Source organism: Gymnoscopelus braueri (assembly GCF_963280865.1).
Source record: "Gymnoscopelus braueri genome assembly, chromosome: 21".
In the NCBI taxonomy this organism is placed as follows: domain Eukaryota; kingdom Metazoa; phylum Chordata; class Actinopteri; order Myctophiformes; family Myctophidae; genus Gymnoscopelus; species Gymnoscopelus braueri.
This window is the reverse complement of record NC_137623.1, coordinates 9,355,361-9,374,921: the sequence shown is the minus strand read 5'-3', so window position 1 is coordinate 9,374,921 and position 19,561 is coordinate 9,355,361. Positions and strand designations below refer to the sequence as shown.

General features: G+C 41.8%; 1 protein-coding gene across 1 annotated transcript; it reads left to right on the top strand.

The window, feature by feature from the left end:
• Positions 1–6,203: 6,203 nt before the first annotated feature.
• Positions 6,204–18,047, top strand: spag6 (sperm associated antigen 6; the record flags this gene model as incomplete). Its single annotated transcript, XM_080417387.1, has 11 exons — positions 6,204–6,228; positions 6,603–6,698; positions 9,078–9,244; positions 10,227–10,410; positions 11,187–11,392; positions 11,958–12,131; positions 12,634–12,786; positions 13,040–13,231; positions 14,443–14,559; positions 16,463–16,608; positions 17,981–18,047. 11 exons carry the CDS (start codon positions 6,204–6,206, stop codon positions 18,045–18,047), a joined length of 1,527 nt encoding a protein of 508 aa, XP_080273513.1.
• Positions 18,048–19,561: the final 1,514 nt, after the last annotated feature.

Genomic DNA, 19,561 nt, shown 5'->3' with positions numbered 1-19,561 from the left:
ATGTGAGCAGCTGAGAGATGGTGTAGTGGTCTAAATAGCAGACTTTCAGCACAGAGGTTCCATGTTCAAATCCCAGTCATCCCATACTCAAAAGTTGTAGTACTTTGACATTTTCAAGGCCAAAATACAAAATAGCAAGTCAAAAGCACGAAGAGACACCTGCTGAGGGCCCAAAGGTGTGTTGGCGCAGTGGTCTGGGTGCTTGATTGGTTGCCTCTGCTACAGACAGTTGGCAGGTTCAAGTCCCATGCCATCAACGTACTGGAGGACCATCGGTGGGACTGTGTCCCTCCCCTGTTTCCTGATAGTTAAAGGTGGGGGGTTATGTCTGAAAGAACTCTGCCCAGCAGTTTTACAGGTCCTGTGAACTCATTGCTGATCAGCAGGGTGTCTTTTGGGGACCACATGATTGCTGCCCTGGTGCCTCTGAAGGACTCGTATGGTATCGCTGGTTCGCAAACAGGGCCATGGATAAACACCAAAAGCACCGAGAACACATCAGAGGCACGTGGAGGACCTCGATGGCTGAATGAGCTGGAGTGTCCTTCTGTAAAACCTTAGCTGGGCAGAGTTCTTTCAGACATAACCCCCCACCTTTAACTATCAGGAAACAGGGGAGGGACACAGTCCCACCGATGGTCCTCCAGTACATTGATGGCATGGGACTTGAACCTGCCAACTGTCTGCAGCAGAGGCAACCGATCAAGCACCCAGACCACTGCGCCAACACACCTTTGGGCCCTCAGCAGGTGTCTCTTCGTGCTTTTGACTTGCTCTTTTGTATTTTGGCCTTGAAAATTTCAAAGTGTTACAAATTTTGAGTGTGGGATGACTGGGATTTGAACTTGGAACCTCTGTGCTGAGAGTCCACCCTTCAGACCACTACCCCATCTCCCAGCCACTCTCTTTGCATGTCTCTTTGTGGTTTTGACTTGCTTTTTGTATTTTGGCCTTGAAATTTTCAAAGTATTACAACTTTGAAGTATGGGACGACTGGGATTTGAACATGGAACCTCTGTGCTGTGAGTCTGACCTTCAAAGCACTACACCATCTCTCAGTCGCTCCCTCCACATGTCTCTTTGTGTGTTTAACTTGCTTTTCTGTATTTTGGCCTTGAAAATTTCAAAGTATTACAACTTTTGAGTATGGGATGACTGAGATTTGAGCTTGGAACCTCTGTGCTGCGAGTCCACCCTTCAGACCACTACCCCATCTCTCAGCCACTCCTTTTGCATGTCTCTTTGCGGTTTTGACTTGCTTTTTGTATTTTGTCCTTGAAAATTTCAAAGTATTACAACTTTGAAATATGGGACGACTGAGATTTGAACATGGAACCTCTGTGCTGAGAGTCTGACCTTCAAACCACTACACCATCTCTCAGTCACTCCCTTCCTTTGTCTCTTTGTGCATTTGACTTGCTTTTCTGTATTTTGGCCTTGAAAATGTCAAAGTATTACAATTTTGAAGTATGGGACGACTGGGATTTGAACATGGAACCTCTGTGCTGAAAGTTCGACCTTTAGACCAATACCCCATCTCTCAGACACTCCCTTCACATGTCTATTTGTGCTTTTGGCTTGCTTTTTTGTTTTTTGGACAGAATCCGAAGGAGTAAGAGCAAAACAAATGTTTTACAAAAGTCAGCCTCCTGGTGGCGCTCTAATAGGCATATGTGAAAAATGCAGGGCAAAGGTTTTTCCTTGGCCTCTAGGGAGTGTGCGTGCAAAGTTTCACGTAGATTGGTGCAGTAAGGTAAAAACGTGAATCGGCCTGTTATAGCGCCACCATGAGGCTGATTTGAAAGTTTTCAAGTGGCATTTCTTCATGGGCCAAGTGGGAATCTACGTGGAAGATTTCACGGATCCCGACGATCTTTCTAGGAGATCTTTTCCCAGAGGGGGTGGGTTCTTGACCACGCTGGGGGTCCCCCCCAGGAAATTTTTAACAGAGTAGATGTAATTTCCAGTATTCTGGTGGATTTTGGGAGTTTGACACTTTTATCAGGCTTTACTTACATAGGATCCATTAAAAAGTTAAAAGTAGCAATAAAAGAGCCATATTTAATAATAACATTTTGCTGGGGACCCCCTGGAACCCCCCTCAAGGACCCCTGGGGGTCCCCGGACCCCACTTTGAGAACCAATACTTAACTGTTTTTGAAAGTCCTGAAAAGAAAAACAAGACTCGCGCAACAAAAATCGGCAAGACACACCATCTCCGGTTTACTTCCCGCGTCTCGCGTAGCTATCTGTGTGAAGTGGGCGGACGCCTTTTTAGGAGACCGGAAGCACGTTGGCGTCCGCCCACTGCACGCAGATAGCTACGCTATAGCTTATTGTCGATCTGCTGTTTTTGCTATTTTAGAATGTTTATGCTGAAAAGTAACAGTTTTGGCCATAATGAGGTTTCCGCCCGACAGACAATATATTAATATTTATATTGTACATGCAAAATTGCTGCTATACGAAAATGTATTGTTACTGCACTGTTTCTTATTTTCATTTTCATTTGTAATAAAATGTCACTGACATCACAAGGTATTCTTCATTTTACGTATGGTCCAGTATATTATTAATTCATATCAGTCACTGTATTCCAGACTGTAAGTCTTAAACAAAATATATAAAACATAACCCTAACCCTCAACAGTGGGATAAAATCAATATGGTAACGTCTTATGCAAATGAGCCATGCGGTCGAATGTAAAGAAATCGCTAGTGTAGTCTGGATCTGTCATGACCGTCATGGATGAACTTCAACCTGGTGTTTGCACTTTCTCCATTTTTGACCCGTTCATTCATCTACATAAACGTTCGGATTTCAAATATAAAGTTTTTGACCCTGGCGAGGGTGGGAGTTGAAAGTGTGACTTCTGCTTCCTCTGCGGCTGCTCTATCCATAGCTTAGTCGGAAGAGCTCTTGACTTCAGACCACAAGATCATGGGATCGAATCCCAGCACAGGAACCTTGGCATCTGGCTCCCACTGGTCTACTATCTTTTTTCTATCTTTTCGCCTATCATAAAGGTTACTGTACAATATATAGAGGATGAAATGCATAATTTATTAAATAATATAAAAGGTAATATCAAATACATTGTAAAAATGAGAGACATGACGCTTTATTAACAAGACAGTCTTTTATTATATTATTCCTCATTTTGCTGGTTTCCCCTGAAACCCCTTTACTGTTACAGAGTATAACTGCCTTAGAATCTCTGCTGATGATGTGGCCATAGCTGAATGGTTAGAGAGCCTGCCTTGCAAGGCATAAATCCCAGGTGCGATCCCAGGCCTCAGCAATGTTTCAAAGTGTACATGAACAAGACATTTAATAGAATAGTTCACCCAATAAAATACTTATTTTCTATCAATTACACACTCCATGAAGTCTTGAATTCATGGAGATTTGTTTTGTTTTTGACACATTCCTGAGCACAGACTCAGACATATTGGTTGGATGCATGGCGCATATAATAGGCTATCGCATTCTAGATTAGTAGGCAATAATTCCAATATTCACTATACACTCCTCATGTTTAAGCCTAACTGAATTATGGACTTGTATATAAATTGTATATATTTTTGGACGACTTGTGCATTTAATTTGTCGGCAATACTTTGCCACACTTTCTCCCTGGATCCATTTATTGCGGCGGTGTTTCCTTTCTTGCTTATTTGTATTATACATTTTACTTCCTCGTATAATTCCGGGGAGACATCAAATTTCTCTTTTGGGTCTTGGGTCAAGACCCAGGCTCCCGGGGAGACATCAAATTTCTCTTTTGGGTCTTGAGTCCCAAGACTCAAGACCCAAAAGAGAAATTTGATGTCTCCCCGGGAGCCTGGGTCTTGACTCAAGACTCTTTTGGGTCTTGAGTCCCAAGAGCCAAGACTCAAGACCCAAAAGAGTCTTGAGTCAAGACCAAAAGAGAAATTTGATGTCTCCCCGGGAGCCGGGACCCAAGCCTCCAGACTCTTGAGCTAAACAATTTGTGAACCACTGCCATTTAGAACAGTGGTTTTCAGCCTTTTTCATGCCCCTTTTCACCCCTAAATTGATATTACAATTACTCCACTTTTTCCCCAGTAACACAACACTGCTAACCACACAGAAATTGTTCACACGGCCAGAGGGCATTTTTTCCCCTATTGTATGGAATGCATGCGCTAATAAAAAACAACTTAACTTCCTAAGGGTAATATGAGCATCAAAACATTTTTATTAGCATGCATTCCATACATGCCATAGGACTAGACCACACATGGACAAATGACATCATCAACTTGTGATGGGCATTGTCCTTGAGTAAAATATGAACTATTTCTAAAATACTGGTAAATAAAATATTTTAGGTGTTTTACATTTTTGTTATAGAGGGCAATTATGATGTATTACGGCATATAAGGCTTGTTAGCCATGCAGGGATCCATTTAATGCCTTTAAAATGAAAATAGATAAATAAGACCATTACTATGTCAAAAGTAATCAACAGACTATACTATACATTGTCAGACATTGGGCAAATTGTCAAAGATGACCTATAAGAATAAAGCAAAAATTCTGAAAATAGCTGATCTATGCACACGTCGCGAGGCATAGCATGTAGATCTGCTATTTTCACAATATTTATCTGTGGAGTCCTACAAGTCCTACAATTGTAAGTGCTTGTCAGGGTGTGTGGGGTGGGGTCCCCAGTTGAAATATGGTTATTTTGGGGGGCCTGTAAAGTTTGAGAACCACTGCTCTAGGACACAATAATGAAAATATGTCCAGGTGACTTATCAGTGCATGTTTCAGACACTCGTTCATACCTTGATCACATTCAGACTCGACTACTGACAGACTCGGCAGTGGTTCTCAAACTTTAAGATTTCATGGACCCCCCCAACAGTATACAAATGTATACTGTCAGAGTTATATATTACATTATATTATATATAGTTATATATAGAGTTAGACTTGTACGGGTCAATTTAGAACCCCCTAAAAGAACTCGGAGTGTCCCTGGACCCCACTTTGAGAACCACTGCTATACAGTGTTCTCAAGAAACTACAGTACGTAAAAAAACTCTGCTGCCCGCCTGCTCGCCAGAACCCGATCCAGGGACCACATCACACAAGTCCTCCATGACCTTCACTGGCTCCCAGTCAAACAAAGAATAGGCCTACAGTATAGACTTCAAGATACTGATCACCGCCTGCAAGGCCCTCAACAACCAGGCTCCCTGTCACCTCTCTGACCTCCTCTGAACCTCATGGACATACCCAAGACAAAGAAACGAACCTGCGGTGACAGGGCTTTCTCAGTTGCCGCCCCCAGCCGAACTCACTCCCAGCTCACATCAAAGCTGACCCCACCCTCGCCACGTTTAAAACCCACCTTTTCAGACTCGCATTCTCTATACCTAATTCAAATACCCCCTTTTTTTTTTACCTCTTAGGTTTTTTTTGTTTCTTAACCTTTATAACTAGTTTTTTCTCTACTAAAGTTTTTTTAAATTTTGTTTCCGTTTTGCAAAGCGACTTTGAATATTTAGAAAAGCGCTATATAAATTGTATGTATTATTTATTATTAGTAACCACCATAGATAACAGCTAAGCACCATAGCTATAGAAATGCACCATTTGCTGCAATAAAATAAACAATAGATAAGGGATTGGAAAATCCAAATCAATATTTCATCAGACAGACAGACAGACAGACAGACAGACAGATAGACAGATAGACAGATAGACAGATAGATATATGTGTTCTCCATTAAAGTGAAATAATTTCAGGCCCATGGAATGGACTAATAATTGTTGAGATGGTAACAGGAAGAGTGGCACCTCGATGTAACATTGGCTATTTGGTCCAACATGTTAAGAAAGAAAATATTTGGAAAACGGTCTAAAGTAATGTAAAGTAGGCTACACATGATAAGAACATGATTGAACATTTGACATTTAAGGAATAATATTTCTACAATTGCTGCAAAAATAATACAAGGCAAAAACTACCCCTAGCACTAGTGCTTCCGGTTTGTTGCCAAGGCAACAGTAATGCCAACTAAAAGCTTGAAAGGAGAGGAGATCTGCGTCTAGTCTAGCCTGTTATAAACGCTCTTTTGGCTAAATTGGTGTCAAACAAATCCAATTAAACGTAGTTTTAACATTTAACGCATTAAAATAAGTGTTCGTTTGAACTTATCCTGCAATAATGACTCAGAGACAGATTTTACAAGGTGAGATTTACAGCATTATTCTTTGAACAGGAGGAGACATTTTTCTATGATCTCTTGAGCAGTGGTGGATGTTTTGTAAGAATAATCAGAATCTACAAAGTAACTATAGCCTCGTTCCCAGCCTTAACTCATGCAAAGTAACTAGTAACTAAAGTTTTCAAATAATTGTAGTGGAGTAAAAGTGCAATATTTGCCTCTGAGAAGTGTAGTAGAAGTAAAAGTACTGCAAATTGGAAATACTCCAGTATAAGAATTACCTCAAAAGTAGGCTACTTAAGTACAGTACTTGAGTAAATGTACTTAGTTACTTTACACCACTGCTCTTGAGATAGTTGACGTGTTCAATGCCATTGATTTCCATCTCTGTTGTGCAGCTTTTGAGCAGTATCAGCAGTCCAGGATGCAGTTTGTGCAGACTGTTGCTGAACTGGCAAATAGACCACAGAACATACAGACGCTACAAAACGCAGGTAAGAAACGAGTTTGCCCAGTGGTGGAAGAAGTACTCAGACATTTTACTTTGGTAAAAGTATCAATACCACAATAAAATAAAAAAAAAACTCCGTTACAAGTAAAAGGCCTGTGTTCAAAATGTTACTTGAGTAAAAGTAGCTACAAAAGTATTGGCATCAAAATATACTTAAAGTACAAAAAGCTAAAAATAAATACTAAACTGTTTGTAAATAGCAGATCTACAAGCTCGTGAGCTTGCAGATCGGCTATTTTCAAATAGCCATGTATAAAATAGGGCTAAAGTGGTTAATGTATGTTTTATAATATAATAATGTATATCTGCAAAGTAACTAGTAATTAAAGTTTTCAAATGATTGAAGTGAGTAAAAGTTATTTGCCTCTGAGATGTAGTGGAGTAGAAGTAAAAATAACTAGTAACTAAAATAACCAAATACGTTTTTGAAAAGCTTTGACATTTTCTTCAATGTATTGACATTGTTGGATTTTTTTTTTTAATGTTTTGAAAATATTTGCCTATATATAATAACATGACCAAAATAGGGACGACAGGTTGAAAGTAGGCTAGTTAATGCTCGCAATTAGGCTCTATATGCACAGCTGCTATAGTGGAAAGAAATTCACAGGTGTTACCAATGACACTAATTAAGGCTCTGCCCCATTCTGGTCAAACAGAGTCAGGGTGCTGATACTGTGCATGTTGGCTCACTGGAAACACTCAGCTACATCAATGGGTCTCAAAAGCCCCTTTTCCATCACAGCTTAAGCACGACACTGTCCAGTACAGTCCAGAACCGCACCACACCGCTTCAAAATGTCTTGCGTTTCCATTGCACAAAAGTCCCCACTCGCAAAATCCCCACCCTCCCGAAGGAAATCAACTCCCCTTTCTTTAACACACCAACTTAGCCTCAGGCTACAGGGTTAGCCTAAATGCTAGCTTGCTTCCTCAGAGCTAGTTTGGCTCTTAAGTTATTATTTGGCCATGTTCACCCTGACTTTAATCTTCGCTATTGTTGGGAAGACCTGTGTGGTGTCTAAACACGTTGCCATCACTTATATAAAAAACATTATTAGCGTGTATCGTCGCACATTCATTGTTGCCAGGTTTAGCAGAAAAAAATAAGCAATCAGGTCTATGAAAACAATCCCAAAAGAAGCGACTATCTACGGCTATTTGAAAATAGCAGATCTACAAACTCACAACGCGTAGCGATGCGACGCATTGTGAGTGTGTGCATCTGCTATTTAAAAAATATATATACATATATAATGTTGACAAATACATGAAAATGTTTAAGAACCACTGGTTTCAACAACATATGGAAACAAGCCCCAAATAATCAACTACATTTTAGAAACAAGCAGTGGTGGAAAAAGTACTCAAATGTTTTACTTAAGTAAAAGTATCAATACTGCAATGTAGAAGCATCTACAAGTGAAAGTCTGGAATTACTTGAGTAAAAGTACAAAAACTATTGGTATCAAAATGTACTTAAGGTACCAAAAGTAAGTACTAAAATGTTTGAAAATAGCAGATCTACAATGATGCGATGCGTTGTGAGCTTGTAGATCGGCTATTTTCAAATAGCCTAGGTATAAAATAGGGCTTAAGTGGTTAATGTATGTTTTATAATGTAATCATTTATATCTGAAAAGTAACTAGTAACTAGTAACTAATACGTTTTCAGATAATTGTAGTGGAGTAAAAGTACTACCAATATTTACAAGCAACTTTACAGAAAAATAAGCCCAATGTCGCTTATAATAAGTGGACATGGCAACACTGCTACCGTAGTGTTTACATTTTACAGAGACCTGAGTGGACAGACACAGCTGTGAGCCGACCAATCAGTAGCAGTCACAGCTTTAGCCCCGCTTAGCCCAGCTCAGACCTACCCAAGACTGGGTACTTTTTAGGCACCAGTTTAGTACCACTTACACACCACTCTACCCACTTCATTGTAGTGGAAACCGTTGCTGTGGTGGGCGGTGTGGGGTGGGGCTAGGTAAGTCCGTGTATATGGAAAGCCGCCAAAAGTGTGGTCCAGGGACCCTTATGGTTCCTTGAGGGGGTTCCGAAATCTCCCCTTACGGGTGTGTAAATCTGTGTACAAATGGAACCATAAGGGTCCATTTGGTTCCATTTGTACACTCTCAGAGAGTCAGAGTTATGGGGGTCCTTGAAATAAATAAAAAGTTTGAGAACCACTGTGGTACACGAAATGGAACAGAGCCTTCATTAGCATCATTGGTAACACCTGTGAAGGAAGTAAGGAAGAAGCCCAATTTCTTTCCAATATGGCTGCTGTGCACAGAGCCTGTTGTCTTGTTGTTGTTGATGAAATATGCCTCCCTCTCCTCTCCTACTGCTCCAGGTGTAATGTCCCTGCTGCGCCCCCTGCTGTTAGACGTGGTGCCCAGCATCCAGCAGACAGCGGCCCTGGCCCTGGGTCGGCTGGCCAACCACAGTGACGACCTGGCGGAGGCCGTGGTGGAAGGAGACGTGCTTCCCCAGCTGGTCTCCTCACTCGCCTCGCAGAACGTCAGTGTCTCGCGTTGGGCTTTTCTTTACAGTTGCTTGCAACCCGTAACTCTTTACAGGATTATATGCCCTCCTGTCTATCCGGGATTTGAACCCGCGGGCCGCGGACGGGTCCCCCACCCACGCAAGCGGCATACTTTCGAAATTCTACTGCTGAACGCCTGTTTTGTGCAGAGAGCACTGTTTCCCAAACGGTGGGTCGGGACCCATTTTCGGGTCGCTGGCCCATTTGTATGGGTCGCGAGTAAATATTGCTTTATTTTTCGTTTCCTACGTTTTGTTTTTTAACTATTAACAATGTCAAAAGATTTTCAATTTTTTTTTTTTTTTGTCATTTATAATTTTCGAAATATTTTTCATTAAGACAAATTTAAAAAATCAAAGTAATTCCATGAATTAGGAAAACGTGTGTGTGTGTGTGTGTGAGAGAGAGATGATGATTGGCTGGGTGGACGTTTACCCACCCACTGAGTGAGGTCAACTCATGTTCGATGTTTATTGTTCTACACATATAGGTAAATGTAACGACTATAATACACTCCATTCCATAAACGTTCACCCAGACCAAGAAGGGGGGGTTAGGTTTAGGCGCTCACGGTCCGGTTCTTGAATAGAGTTGTGCCAGCTTTGGCATTTTGCCTGGGAGCCACTTCAGAACTCAAGAGCCCTTTGCTCTTGCAAAAAAGAAAGGCTAAGCCTTTCTTTTTATTCATCTCTGAGTTTACGTCTCTCTGACTCTCCTCTCTCTGTCTCTCCCCCTTCCTCTCTTCATTGCACAGGCCCTCTTGAAAGCGTATTCTAATTCATAATGTTATTTATTTATTACTATCAGAATTGATCTCTGGATCCAGAAATGTTTTCCATGCATGTCAGGACAATGTGCCTTGCCAATAAAAGTAAAGATAGGTAAACTTTCTGTTTTGAGATTTCTTCTGTGCACTGACAAATATGTGCGCGCATGCATGTGTGTGTGTGTTTGCAGAGGTTTTATAAGAAGGCTGCAGCGTTTGTGCTCCGAGCGGTTGCCAAGCATTCTCCAGAGCTGGCCCAGGCGGTGGTGACCAGCGGTGGGGTGGATGCTCTGGTGCTCTGCTTGGAGGAGTTTGACCCCGGGGTGAAGGAGGCCGCGGTCTGGGCTCTGGGATACATCGCACGACACAATGCACGTAAGACTGAGCCCATAGACATGTATGTGTTATTGTATAGTCCATTATCTGCCTTTACCGTCTACGACAGTGTTTTGCCAAGGACCGCCCATACCTTCTTCTTATTGGTTGAAATTAATGAACAGGAACTGGCTGTTTCTACCCCTTTTTTCCGCTGATTAAGTATGTTTTTTGTCTGCGACAGAGGCGCGCTGTCTGAAGCAGACTTGAGACTCGAGAGGCCGAGCGAGCTCAGGTGAATTAGTCGCTGTGCCGAACATTGCGAAGTCTGCTTCAGCCGACTCAGCACTGTGCGAGTTATGTCCCGATAGAGACAGAATCATAAATCATGTTTTGGGGTGAGCGTTCGGCACAACTGCCAATCAAAGTGACTACTGGCCAATGACGGCACGTCTTTTCCGGGACTTGGCAAAACACTGTCGTTGATTGTATATACGTATAACGTAACATAATATAACATCATAACGTAACGTAACGTAGCGTAACGTGGCGTAGCGTAGCGCTACAACATCAAGGATATGTTGAGAAGGAGAGGACATTTTCAATGTTTGTGAGATAATTGGTTCAGGAAAATAAAAAGAAGGCTTATCACTTTTTCAGAGATCTTGTTCTACAAAAGTATTCAAAAGTAGCAGGTCCACAAGCTCGAAAGCTTGTAGATCTGCTATTTCTGCTATTTTTTAATTTGAATCCTGAAAAGTAACAGTTTCAGACTTATGAGGTTTCCACCCGACAGAGACGATATCGTAACACGTTTCTCCCATCCCTGTGTATAGAGCTGTCTCAGGCAGTGGTGGATGCGGGTGCCGTCCCCCTACTGGTGCTTTCCGTGCAGGAGCCCGAGATGGCCCTCAAGCGCATCGCGGCCTCGACCCTCAGTGACATTGCCAAACACACCCCAGAGCTGGCACACACCGTGGTGGACGCCGGAGCCATCGCCCACCTGGCACAGATGATCCTCAACCCAGACGCCAAGCTCAAGGCAAGGCCGCTGATATGCAAGGACACGCGACTTTCATTTATATGCCAAATGTTACTTGCTTTGTGTTGCAACTTTGAGTTTGAGCTTGTAGCTCACGGCCGACATTTTGATTCTGTGCATGTTGAGCCTTTGATGCTGTATACAAATAACGAGCAATGGTAAAATATCGATAAATCTGAGTAATTCTCTGCAAATTCATTCTTTTATTTCTTTCTGGGAAGCACATTAATACTGCAATTTGTAAAAGCATTCTTCTTCTTCTACAATTTACAATTTAGGCATTTAGCAGACGCTCTTAATCCAAAGCGATTTACAGTAAGCAAGGAAAACGCAAGGTAACACATTTAGCATCATAGGTAAACCAAGAACCTCCCATCAGTCTAAATATAATAATGTACATTGAAACTATACAAACTATAAGATGTCAGGTCAACAAATGAACCTGGCATCTGTCTAAATTACATTTTAACCTTTGCATAAGACTAGTGCTACAGGCTGAGGTGAGTCTTCAGATCCTTAATTTGATCACCATCCTCATCGTCCTTCTCTCTCCGCCTCCGTGCAGAGGCAGGTGCTGTCGGCTCTGAGTCAGATCAGCAAACACTCCGTCAGTCTGGCGGAGATGGTGGTGGAGGCGGAGATCTTCCCCGCGGCGCTGGCCTGTCTCCGGGACCCCGACGAGTATGTCAGGAAGAACGCCACCACGCTGATGAGAGAGGTGGCGAAGCACACGCCCGAGGTACACATCTAACACCCAGCACCCCAAAGAGGAACCCCCCCCCCGCTCCCCTACAGCTTCGGGGGATTCCATTACATAAACACTGTCAGGATTAAATTAATTCTTAAAGGAGTGAATTGAAAATAGAAGTACAGTGGAAGTGGAAGTCATACCCGAGTAAAAGTAGACTAGAGATATCACAACGCTCACCACGTCTCGTGTCGCGAAGCGTTGTGAGCTTGTAGACCGGCTATTTTCACAATATTTATCTGTGGAAGTGGAACCCAGTCAAAGAAAATGTAAGGCCTACAATTCCAAGTGCTTGTCAGGGTGGGGGGTCCCCAGTTCAAATATGATTGTTTGAACTGGGCCTGAAAAGGTTGAGAACCACTGCTATACGCCACTGAAGACACAGACGTGTGTGTGTGTGTGTGTGTGTGTGTGTGTGTGTGTGTGTGTGTGCGTGTGCGTGTGCGTGTGCGTGTGCGTGTGCGTGTGTGTGTGTGTGTGTGTGTCCATCCAGCTGTCCCAGCTGATTGTGAATTGTGGCGGTGTCGCGGCGGTGGTCGACTACCTGAGCGATAGCCATGGAAACGTGCGGTTGCCGGGGATCATGATGCTAGGATACGTAGCAGCTCACACCGAGACCCTTGCTATGGCTGTGATTGTCTCCAAGGTTTGTGTATATGTCTCTGTTACTGTGTGTGTGTGTGTCTTCCATGTGTGAAATGCGTGTTTTTCTGCATGTGTATGTATGTCGTGTATGTATGAATCAGGCTTAAAAGGATCCCTGATGAGGGCATAGGCTGCTCTATGAGCCAGGATGAATCCCAGAACCTTGTGAGAACATCAAACACACTGAGTTTGAGAAACGCTGCGTGCCTGTTGTCAATTAAACCCTTTGTGCTGTGTACCCTCCCATCCCCCAGGGGGTGCCCCAGCTTGCCCTGTGTCTGTCCGAGGAGCCTGAGGATCACATCAAGGCAGCCACAGCCTGGGCCGTAGGTCAGGTGGGGCGCCACAGCCCCGAGCACGCCAGGGCAGTCGCCACGGCCAACCTGCTGCCCAAGCTGCTGGGACTCTACATGGACGCCAACAGGTCAGAAGACCTGCAGGTCAAGGTGAGACAAGACAAGACAAGACAAGACTTTAATTATCTCTGAGAATTCTCACTGTCAAGAAAAACGTGGACACCAGGACACCTAAGGTCATTTTGGTTGTTGTTTCCCATCCTGTGGCCTGGACCCCCTCTTGGGGTCGGCGCAAACAATCACAGGGGGGATGGGGGTTGAGGCTTTGTCTAAAATGTAAAATATGGCTTGCCACCAGGGCAGGAATTTCAGGGAGGCCACGAAGGCCATGTTCGTCGTTGCCCCTCAGTTTGGCCTTGTGCCCCTCAAAAAAATGGCATGCCCTGAGGCCACAGTGGCCTTAATGCCCCAGCTGACTGTACCACTTTCTCCTCTGTCTCTTTCTTGCCAATATGTAGACACCAGTGTCTCTTTCGTCAATATGTAGACACCAGTGTCTCTTTCTTGTCGTGTAGCCATCAGTGTCTTTTGTTGAGATTCTGGAATTCTTCTTCTTCCAATCCCCTGAGTCCCCATGCATCTTTAAACCAATCCAGTAACTTTGATTGGTGCAGGGCTGAGCATGGATCAGATTGTAAATACCATAATGTATTTATTTCACTGCAGATAGTCTACATATTAAAGGGATACTTCACTTTCACATAAAATAAACATTTAAAAAATATATTAAAAATAAATGAAAAAAGTAATGGAAAAATCACGGCCCCCTCACGCATTAGTGTCCTACTAATGTGTGAGGGGGCCTTTATTTTGCCATAACTTCCTTCATTTTTTTAAAATATATTTTTTTAATGTTTATTTTATGTGAAAGTGAAGTATCCCTTTAAATGTAAAATCATCCTTAACCCTTAAATTCAATTAATTCTTTCAATGGACTAAAATCATGTTTTATTTGATGGCATTCCTGCCCTGGCATTTGGTCTTTGTGCATCAAAAAATGTACAATACCAAAGGCCAAGAGGCCCCTAAAATGTTGTGAGCTTATAGATCTGCTATATTTGTATCTGTCATACAAGAAGTATTATAGGGCTTACAGTAAGTGGTTAATGTTTGAAAAACAAGTGTGCGTTCGTGTGTGTGTGGGGTTTGTCAGATCTAATAAGGTGGGCTCCCAGGAAGAAAAGTTGGGAAACACTGATTTAGGTGGTTAGAAACAAAGGGGTGTATTTGTTCCACAGAATAAGCATGTGTGTTTTGTCATGTTGTCTGTGTAAGAAGAGTGTGTTGTGTGTTGTTGTCAGTGTAAGAAGGCTCTGAAGGCTGTCCTGCAGAAGTGTACGTACCTCCCAGCCCTGGAGCCTCTGCTGTACGATGCTCCCAGCAACATCCTCAAACATGTGGTCTGCCAGTTCAGCAAGGTGGGTTTCCACTGCATGCATTTCAGGTTGGCGGGTTCAACCAGCGATGGAAAAAGTACTCACTTTATTTATTTTTTAACTTAAAGACGGGGTGCCGTGATTTTCAGTGATCCCCCCCCCCCCCCCTAAAACATAATCATCAGGTATTATGGTTATACTAGGAGGAACACAAAAAAGTTTTATGTGGACACGCCTCCAGTTCATTAAGTATACCTGGTTCTCACCTTAGCACCTCCTCCACCACCTTAGCACCACCCACCTGTCCTAGTCCCTCCTCCTCCTCATGCCCACACCTGTTGTGTTATGATAATGAGGGGGAGGGTATGTTTTTACTATGTCACTAAAGCAGTGTTTTTCTATTGGCACGTTTGACCCTCAATAAGGTTTCAGCCTCCAGGTAGAAACTCAAAATAGTCAGAGAAGACATAAAACACCATAAAAACACCAGGGGGCTTAATGAAGTTCTATCAACCTCATAGACACATGAAAAACAGAAGAAGTGCAAAACCATGGCGCCACCTCTTTAAGTAAAATTCAAGTAAATGTAGCAGTACAACGATGTAGAAATACTCAATATTTTACTTGAGTGAGTGTTGGCAGCAAAATGTACTTTTAAGTACCCAAAGTAAATGCAGAATGTCACATTTCTTCAAAAGTTTTCAGAATTTGTCTCACAACGTTGTAGATGGGCTATTTTAAAATGGCCAAAGAATAAAATAGGGCTTAAGTGGTTGGTTTATATATGGTTTTATAATAATAATAATATAGCATCAAAATCAATTTAACCACTTTAACCTGGGCTATTAAAAAAAAGCAGATCTACACGCTCAAAAACACCATGTGACACGTTGTGAGCTTGTAGATCAGCTACCGGTATTTTTTTTTTAATCATGAAAAAAATGAAAGATTTTGAATATTTCTGAAACATTTTAACAACACAAATCTTGTACGGAGGTTCCTGGCACAAAACATTTTCAGAGGGAGAGTGGTTAGTCATCATCCCTTTGTAGTTTTAATTTTAATTTTATTAAGTTATGAAAGCTGAGAAGGAAGGCATAGATGGAGCAATTTGTAACCCTGTTGTGGAAATTGCTTTTAAAAGGTACTTTGTGCCTTCGCCTCACTGATGGCTTTGAACTTTTCAAAGCATTGGACTATCAGAGACAGACAGATGCTTTAACAATGTCTAAGAAAAACATACCTCTATAATGCCTCCTTTCTAAATCGTGTGTGGCTAGATTTGACCCAGGCAAAGTACCCCCGGAAGGGGGTGTTTTTCAGCGGATGATAAAAACCTGCCTCGGTCGCAATCCTGGAATACAAGGGAATGATTCACATAAATGTCAGAGCTTAAATTGGCACACAAATGTGAAATACATATAAAAATATATATTTATTTCTACAGCAGCGGTTCTCAAACTATGAGTTGCATTGGCAACTGAAAAATAGATTTTTCTTTTTTATAAAGAAACAGAAAAAAGTGGTGTTGAGACTTTTATTGTAGGCTGTTACGTACTGCTAGGTGGAGTTTAACTAACATCTAGCCTGTCTCGGGTCTGTAATATCTTGGAACAAATCGATCTCCCTTACGTAAGCCCATGTTAACCACAGAGCTTATAGGCATTTAACCAAAAACCCATAAAAGAATATTTAAAAAAAACCCAGTGAGAACCAGGAGGTGCAAATGCTAAATCGTTTCCAGATTTTGGTACACAAACTCTATACCAGTGGTTCTCAAAGTGGGGTCCGGGTCCTTATGTAGGGGTTCCATAGGGTCCCCAGCAAAATGTGTTACAATGGCTATATAGCTTGTACATCTGCTATTTTTGAACATTTTTTAAAAATCGTAAAAAAGGTGTTTGGAATAATTTGTATAATTGGGTTTGTCTCCTGTCCTCTATAGGTGCTGCCTCATGACAGCAAAGCCCGCCGCCTGTTTGTGACCAGCGGGGGTCTGAAGAAGGTCCTAGAGGTCAAGGTTGAACCCGGCTCCGCACTACAGGAGTACATTAACACCATCAACGGCTGTTACCCCGAGGAGATCATCAGGTTGACACACACACTCGCACGCACGCACGCACGCACGCACGCACGCACGCACACACACACACACACACACACACACACACACACACACACACACACACACACACACACACACACACACACACACACACACACACACACACACACACACACACACACACACACACACACACACACACACACACACACAAAAGTCAAAGCCTACCTCAAACTGTTTATTGTACTTTTGTGTTTTAGTTTTTCTGTTTTCAAACTGTTTTTATGATGTTTCGCATTGTAGTGTATATCTGTCTGTCATTAAATTTCTCTATGAATTGAGTACAAAGGACCCCAATGGAAACAAGCCATAAGCTTTCTTGGGTTTTAAATCCTCTTAGCTGACCTTGCTTTTTTTTTTGCAAACTGCTAATAAAGCATTTAATCAATAAAAAATACAATTCCCTGTTTAACAACAATAATAATAATGATAAAAAGCAATAAGAGGCATAAAAGCGTAAATGAAGCAGAATGGCAGAATAAGGTTTATTCATAGTATAGCTTTGCAAAGTCTGACTTTTGGTTTAGACTGACCTCTGGTGGCCGTTTTCCTCCATCCGTCCATCCATCTTTTTTTGTAAGACTTTTTTGTCTTATCCTTTTAACCTTAATATCTGACTGTACCACATGCTGTTTATAGTTCTGACTAATAAAGTATTCAATCAATCAATCAATCAATCAATCAATCTAGCCATCTATCTATCCATCTATCTATTGTGTGTATATAGACTAAAACAACAAAACATTGGAGATAACGAAACCCAAGATCCAAGATCTTTTAAAATGTGAAAGAAATTCTCAGTGCATGGGAGAATCTCTATAGCATTGGTTCTCAAAGTGGGGTCCGGGGACCCCCAGGGGTCCAGGGGGTCCCCAGCAAAATGTGTTAATATAGCATCACAATCATTTTAACCACTTTAACCTTTTATACTTTGGCTATTAAAAAATAGAAGATATACAAGCTCATAGCTTGCAGATGTGCTATTTTGAAAAATTGTGAACATTTTTGCAATCCTTTGAATATACATTTTTTTAAGCAAACATTTGTAACTCAAATCTTTGCTTCTGGGGGTCCCTGGAACAAAATATTTGAGATGGCGTCTGCGGCTAAATACATGTCATTTTGGGAGTCCTTGACATGAAAAGGTTTGAGAACCACTGCTCTATAGGCAGTGAAAACTCAGCGATAAAATGTGCTTCAATGAAAACCAAACTTGTGTTTAACACTCGTGGGGTGTTGCTCTGCATCAAATAATGACTATTCTCTGCATATTAGGCATAATTCATGTACATTGTGGTGTGTGGGCCTATGGTAACATTGACTGTTGTGTTGTTGCAGGTACTACTCCCCCGGCTACTCAGAGGTCTTACTGGCCAGAGTGGAGAGCTACCAGCCGGGAGCCTGATCCTTCAGTGGTTTCTTTTATTTCAAGGACCCCCGGAACTCTCAGAGGAATACTAGAACGCTTGCCCAAAAACACGCTCGCCCCGGGTCAAATCCGGAGACCTCAGAACGGTCGCCACCAGGTATTCCTAAACGTAACCTCAGTGAAACTATGCCTACATTTAACCTTATTCCTAAACGTAACCTCTGTAAACTGTGCCTAAATCTAACCTTATTCCCAAACGTAACCTCAGTGAAACTATGCCTAAACCTAACCTTATTCCTAAACGTAACCTCAGTGAAACTATGCCTGAACCTAACCTTATTCCTAAACGTAACCTCAGTGAAACTATGCCTAAACCTAACCTTATTCCTAACCTTAACCTCAGTAAAACGAATACAAGAGCTGCTGGGGGGGAGCGGTCCGCGGAAAAATGGGGGCGAGTGTGTTTTGGGGCGAGCGTTCTGGTTACCTTTTCAGAGTTACAGCCTAGACCCCACTTTGATAACCACCGGTCTAACACCCCCCCCCCCACACCTCATTTCCATGTTACTACGAACTATGAAGAGTGATGTATGTATGTATGTATGCATGTCTCAGCCTTATATCCATTAAAGAAGATTCTTTTTTTCTTTCAGATGTTTGCATTGTGAGACATTTGTTCTGCAGTCAGCTACTGTTAACAGTTTGTTTTGGATACAGCAGGTCCATGGTCACCTAAACCTTGTGAGAACCTCAACATTAAAGCCTCACTATGTAACTTTTTTTTAATTTAATACATTTTAATTGTGTCCAATCTGTATGGTAGAGTAGGCTATATCTTATACAATTGTGGTTGTATTTTGTCTCCCTGCTCTTCTATTGAGACATTTAGATTGTGTCAAAGGTCATGTCTCACCTGAACACAGGATCTGACACCAATTTTGACCTGATGGTCAAGTTTCGATTTATCCCCTGAGCAAGCAGGTCGACTCTATTAGCTCAATGGTAAAAATGTCAGAACTTAAGCAGATAACCAGGTTCAAATCTGGGGTAGAAGAGGAATGTTACATAAAGATGCTTCAAATTTGCTGTTTTCTCCTAAATGTAAAAAGTAGGAATATATGATTTGAACCCCACGGTAAATCATTATCAGACCTAAATTTACCCTTCAACTTCTTGTTAATTCCTGAAATTACTGGATATCGGTAATCAGGTTCTGTAGCATTTGAATATTGGGCCTTACATTTATATAAAATATATCTATATCTATATATATATGTATTTGGCCCCTCATTTATAAAATAAATGTAAAATCAAACGTAAAATACAAAATTAATGAATGTATTTTTGAAAAGGTGCCCAGAAATACCAGGTTCCCACTGTTCCGGTTACCTTTTTATATGGGTTATGCATGCATGCTATTGGGTATATCTAGGCCTATAGTGTATATCTGCACAGAGTATATCTGCACATTTCTAAAGTGACAATTTAAGGAATAAATTTGTTATCACTTGATGTGTTATAAGATTGGCCAGTGTTGGGAGCTTGTATAT